The sequence below is a fragment of the Vitis vinifera genome, chromosome 1, assembly GCF_030704535.1.
Source record: "Vitis vinifera cultivar Pinot Noir 40024 chromosome 1, ASM3070453v1".
Classification (NCBI taxonomy): Eukaryota; Viridiplantae; Streptophyta; class Magnoliopsida; order Vitales; family Vitaceae; genus Vitis; species Vitis vinifera.
In genome coordinates this window covers 1,044,755-1,051,313 of record NC_081805.1, presented here as the reverse complement: position 1 = coordinate 1,051,313, position 6,559 = coordinate 1,044,755, and the positions used below count along the sequence as shown (strand labels likewise).

Here is a 6,559-nt window from a genome sequence, read left to right as displayed (position 1 = left end):
TTTTAATAGAGAAATTGCCATGTTTTTTAAGTTAGAAAACTTATTCTTGCCTTAAAGAATAATTAAAAATAAATAAAACTCTAAGCAAGGTCTTGTGACTTGAACACTTTCTTCATGAAATGAGACTACCAAGAGAAAACGCTCAAAGGTTCCTTACATATTTTCAATTTTTTTATTTAAAAAATTTTCTATTTCTAAAGATCCCCTGTACAAATGCTATGTATAAGAATAGAATTTTCATAACCTCACCAGAATACTTCAGGATAGTCTACTTTCTCTCATCCATGTGTGATGTTCTCTATACCTTTGACCATATCATGACAAAGGCATGACTTAACTTCTGAGTAAGAGTGTTGATTGTTTTCATGTGCCTGAAAATTAGCTAACAATAATTTGGGTTATCTTAACACACACCCAAGAAAGAAAAAAACACAGGAAGGATAGAAAATCAATGTGGAAAGCCAGAGAAGCAAAGAATTAGGTTGTCATTGGAGACATTAGGAGCATGGAATCGAGTATATATGCAAGGATAATGAAGTGAATGCTAAAAAGTGATACTCATTTAACAGAACAGATTAGACCCACTACAATAAAAGTACTTCAAAGTAGTCTCTCAACATCTTGATAAAAGTCATGCTACAACTGGTACATTCACTACTTGGAAAAGGCTAGCAAAAGCATCAATACCACTGCATCCCATCCCAGATTGTAAGATCCTACTATCCATTAAAAGGCTGAAAGGGAAGTGTGAGCTGATCAAGGAGGGTGGTCACTGGCGTGGCAAGCCTAGGCTCATATGCAAAGCCGTGCAACTCACAACCTTCTCCACTGCTACTGCTGCTGCCGCCGCTCCCACTAAGGAAAGGACATGGAGGAATCCATTGCCAGGTCTTTCCATAGATGTTAAACAGCAATGCCTTGTCTGAACCTCGAATCATAATGGCAATGAACTCTCCATGACCTACACAGTCAAACCCTTGGCTGCCTTCAACCTCTGCAAATTGAAGGTAGAGTTGCTGTGGCATTCTCTCAATCTCCACCCATGTTGTTCCACAAGCTTGCAAACCCCAAATCCTCAAGCTTTTTGGCACGTTAAGCTTGCTCTTCTCCACTGTTGCAACTAGAATGAGTCTCCCTCTGCTCTCCACCAAGCTTGGGGACCGGAGAAATCTTCTCATTGGAGCTTGAATCTTCCACCAATTGTTGGCTGCTATGTCATATGCCAAAACACTGAATGGGCTGTAGTTCATGCAGTAGAATCTCCCTTGGACGTGAACCATTCGCCCGGATTCGAGGCTGCAGAGCCTTGGTAGAGAAGAAGTGGTGCCCCATATTGAATAGAACCCACCCCCATCAATGTGAAAGCTTTCTGTGGTCAGATTCTTGACCGCATATGGAGAAATCAAGTCATCTCCAGCAACAGCTACGTCTATGGATGAGGGAGTGACTGTTAAGCCGATGGACGGGAAGAGACGGGGTCTCAGGGTGGGAGGCAATTGGGATAGAGACCCAACAAGTGGGTTGCAGAGGAATAGACCCTTGGGACCGGCCTCATCAGAGACCCAACAGATTAAGCCACCAGAGGAAGAAGCTGGAGAGAACCCAGATGGGATCAGAGAGAAGGAAAGACGATACCATGAATTGGAGTAAGGATCAAAGAGGTATCCTTCACAATTGGCTCTATCACTGCCACCACCACTGTTCCTATAGATGTAGCTCTTGAGGCTTTTGTGCTTGAAGAACAGGAACCAATGGCGGCGTGGGGATATTTGCAGATACAATTCAAGAAAGCTGCTGGAAAATAAGAGTCCATACCATCTCTTACACACTGCTCTGGCTCGAAAAAAGTCTGGAGGTGGGAGGAAGGCAATCACCCGATCGATCAGCCTCTGTGGGAGCTTACTCCATATCCTACTGTCCATCCAGGGATTAATATTTGTATTGGCAGCAGTACCACTACTGGTACTACCACCACTACTAGTGAAAGAGTAAGACATGGGCAAGGTTATGGGAGTGTTAAAAGCATCCATGGGGAAGAATTTGGTTGGTTTTGGAATCAATATCACTAAAGCTCATCTGGGTTTCGGTTTCTCAGAAAAAAGAGTGATTAGGGTTTCACTGTGATTGGTGACGGTTTAGAAAACTGAGGTTCTCATTGTTTTTTCTCAGTAGAAGTGAAAGCAAAGAGGAGGTGCATGAGAGAAGACGGGGAATAGAAGAAAGTACAGCTAAGTAGGAAGAAAATTAATCTACTAAAAACCATGAGAGCTAGGGTTGGTAGCCTTTTTTTTCAGTCTTTTTTTTCTTTGATTGTTTTGGGTGGGGGGACAAGTGTTTATATAGGATATGGGTTTAGTCTCTTTTTCCCATTTGCCTTTTGGTGTCTTCGTTCTTTCCTCTGGTGAGAGATTGGCAGTGAATTTGATGGATCCATCTATCATTTCAGTGTTTTCTTGTCAAGGCCGAGGAGGAAGGAAGGACATGTTGCAGAGAAGACTGAAAGAAGTGCAACTCACAGAAAGACAAAGAGAGCAAGCAGTAAAGTGTCCTTCCACTGATTATTCACACGACACTACGCATGAATCTGACTCCAATCGCCAACTCAAAACTCCCTATCTAAGAAATATACATAAAATAATGAAAGATATTGGCCAAATCTTCCATGTCCATTCAACCCAAGCGCATATTAAATGGAAGAAACCCTTCAGTAGGGTTGATCGGATAGGTTAGAAATATCAGTAGCCATTGTGATTTCTTTTTCTTTTTCATGGCATTGAAAAGGTCAATGAAATAGGTTTCATATTTCTTTGTGTCATTCCTCTATACCTTTCTTCAACAATTTAAATTTAATTATAGGTATCAACAAGCACTCACTTCAAAGTTTGACACTCTATCAAATACAAACCAAAAGAACTTCCCTTGGATCATTTTAGGAAGACAGATACTAATCTTTTCTTTCATTCTTCACTTTGTTGGGTCATAATATGGGTTTTCCATGTTACTTTGAATCCAAACACCACCTTTCTCCTGGAAGTTGGAACTATTAAAGATTGGCGAAAACACAACTAGGAAAGAGAACACAAAAAAAAGATGGTTTCCAACATGACTGTTCTCCATTTAAGAAAGGATGCACTGCAATGAGATTGAGGAGGAGTCGGTGAGTAGAAGGAGTCGGTGCTGCAAACATCAATCATTACCACCATTAAGTTAATATTATTTCTTTGGTTTAGAGATGAGAGTGGTGACACCGTCTTCAATGTAGTGTGTATGACAGAAAGCAGAGCTTCAGATCATATGTCCAATCCCATCTCAGTGATGGGTTGTTTGCACAGTCTGGCGTGAAATACAAAAAGCTTTGACATCCATTCATATCTGGCCAGCCAAGGAGGCTCAGATTCAGATACATTTTCCTTCTTTTTTTCTTTCTTTCTAATAATAATATTATCTGACTATTTATTTTCTCTTTTCTGCGAGTAATAATATTCCCTTTATCAAACCCTCTTGGTTTTTGTTTGGATTTGTTATCATGAGGGGTGAAAATTAAGTCAGAGTTTCTCCACCAATTCCACCCCACCATGTCTTGTTTGTGTCAATACTTTTAGGATCATCGCCTCAGAGTTTACCCATGCAAATAAGGAAAAAGTTTCTCATCAGATTTGGAAAATTGTGTTTTCCTCCAAGAAATCTTCAAATATGGAAAAAGCCACGCTGATCAGATTTGGAAATTGTGTTTTCCTTCAAGAAACCTGATAAACCCTCTCCCCATTCTCCAACACTAGTCTTCCAGGGCCTTGGGGCTCTCCTTTTTGGATTGTATTTATTATTTTATCTAGTGTTTTCTTCTTAATTGCTCTAATATTTTTTGTTTATAGCTAGGGTTTTTTTTCTCTAAACATAAACCATGGTTTTTAGAAATTTTTATCTTGGTATAATGTGACATTCCATGGTTCTTGAGATAAGATAAGAGCCAATTCCCCCTTCACTCCTCCCCCTCCCCGGCCCTCCCTAGGACACGTACGACCTCTTACGTTATAATATAAAAGCCAAACCTTATTACAAATATAAACACAACTTAACTTTTTACTATCGTAGTTAATTACCTCATCCTTCTACCTTTCCTTCGTGTTAGTACGGCTTCTAACTTAATGGTATCAAAACCGATCGATATCAAAATATGTAAAATTTAGCCATCTATAAACTTCTTGGATGTGTTGTGAGGCATACATTCTATAAGTGCATTAACAGATCACTTACATCGATAAAAATCTATAAAATTACTAAATAATTAATCACTTAATTTATAGTTAATACTATAGGGAAATAAGGCTTGGGATGATTTCTTATTTTTAATTTTAACTAAAAATAATATTATAATTTTCAAAAAATAATATTACTATTATAAAAGTTTTATTAGACATGAAATTATTTCCAATAAAAGCTATGTATAATAGAGTTTCTACAAGTAGTAATAATTTGGTGATGTCCATACTATCTTTTAAGTCATATATTCTTTCCATAAAATTAATGAGATATGCATATAAGCTTGATTAAGAGCTTTTAGCCTTTCTAAATGATGGTTTTTAATAGTAATACCATATTCAACGAGTATAAAAAAAACCTAGATTCAGTTAAAATTTGAATTTTTCATATGAAATGTACAAATTTAAAGAAAAAATTAGTTACTTTTATTTAATATAAAAAGTTATTATCATAAATTTTAAATTTAAACGAGATTGTATTTCCTAAACCTTTTAAATATATTTGAAAATATTTATGTATATATATATATATATAGAGAGAGAGTTTTAAGTTCTAAGTTGTAACTCATTCATCCACTACAAACAAAAGTAATCTAGGAATATAGAATGGAAAATGCAAGAAGTCCTCTTCTTGCATGAGGTTCTTGTTTGTTGAAACCTTTCTTTGTTTACAAGATCTAAGCACTTTCTCATATCTTTCATGATATAATAAAATGGTATATTCAGAGAATGTTTCTTTTCTTTCCCTTGCTCTCTTCTTGGCCATTGAATTATCTAAGAAAAATTTAGCATCTCAACATAATATCATTATTTAATTCAATATGATAAGAGTGGGCTTTGAATTGACTACCTCCATTATTTAAACAAGTTGATGGAACCCTATCTATTTAACAATCATATCATCAATCTCCCCAAAAGATAGATTAATAAAGCAAAAGACACAACAAGATAACCTTCTTTTTAATTATTATTGATTAAAATTGGTGAATATGGTGGAAAATTGATGAAAATGAGGAGAGAGAGAGACAGATGGGATAGTTGGGCCTTAAAAATGTGAGGATAGACACAACTTGACATGAAGATGTGATATCAAAGCCAATTGCCATTTCTCCTTCCCCTCTTCTCCAAGGACACGAACTCTTACATTATAATATAAAAGCCAAACAACCCTTTGGAAACGTGAGTTTAAATACTAGCAAAATGTTAAGATATTATAATTAAAGAAGGGCACAAATAAATAGAATTAAAGCATAAATAATAAGATTTAAAAATGTGTATGTAACATCACTTAGTGTCTTTTCAATAAGTATATTAAAATAAATACATTTTTATAAAGTATTCAAACCTTAGTTGATTACCTTTTCCTTTTGTCCTTATTCCATAACCGTGAAACTATAGTTTACCTAATATTTTCAAAGCCAACCCCCCTCAGAATGAGTGAAATTTGACATAAATCCTATGTAGGTGTCACTAGGTTACTTACAGTACTAAAAAGAATCAATAAATCTACTAAACAACTAATCAATTAATCTATAGTTAATATTATGGGAATAAAGCTTTGTTGGATAGTTTCTTGTTCTTATTTTAACTAAAAAATTAAATTAAAACAAAAATTATAATTTTTAAAAGATAATATTAATATTATAAAATTTTCATTAAATGTGAAAATATTTCTTATAAAAGTCTAAATAAAAATTCTACAAATAGTAAAAAAAATACTTAAAAAAACCCTAAATTCAGTTGACATTTGAATTTCACACATGAAATGTACAAATGTAAAATAAAATTTTAAAGATGATATATTAATTATTTATTTTATTTAATATAAGAAATTATTATCGTAAATCTTTTAAATATATTTGAAAATATATATATTCTTTATTTTTAAAAGGTATTAATCACTAGGAAATTAAGAATAGATATATACTTTCAACACGTCTAAGAAACTCTCCCAAACAACTAAGAAGTTATTTTTAACAAGCATTTACGTTTTCTTTTATTTTTCTTTATTTTTGAATAGCAAATCAACCTAATGCTAGAATTAGGGTTTCTATAAGGGAAGCCTGTGGAGGATGGGTAAGGATCCGGTGAAGGTGGGTCCACCATAACTTTCATCCAGGTATAACTTAGGCAAAGATTTTATTTGTACTTATTATAGAATATTTTTAAATTCATAGTATCATTATTTAATTCGAAATGGGCTCTGATACTGCCTCAATTATTTAAACAAGTTGATGAACCTGCCCAAATTATATAAAGAAAAGAATAATAAATACCTTAAAATTAACAAAAATAAATAT

The 6,559-nt window shown here is 34.5% G+C and overlaps 1 protein-coding gene across 1 annotated transcript; it reads right to left on the bottom strand.

Annotated features, from left to right (window-relative positions):
• Positions 1–571: 571 nt before the first annotated feature.
• LOC100262784 (protein UNUSUAL FLORAL ORGANS) lies at positions 572–2,272 on the bottom strand. Its single transcript, XM_002275737.3, has one exon. It carries the CDS (start codon positions 2,028–2,030, stop codon positions 720–722), a length of 1,311 nt encoding a protein of 436 aa, XP_002275773.1. The 5' UTR covers positions 2,031–2,272; the 3' UTR covers positions 572–719.
• Positions 2,273–6,559: the final 4,287 nt, after the last annotated feature.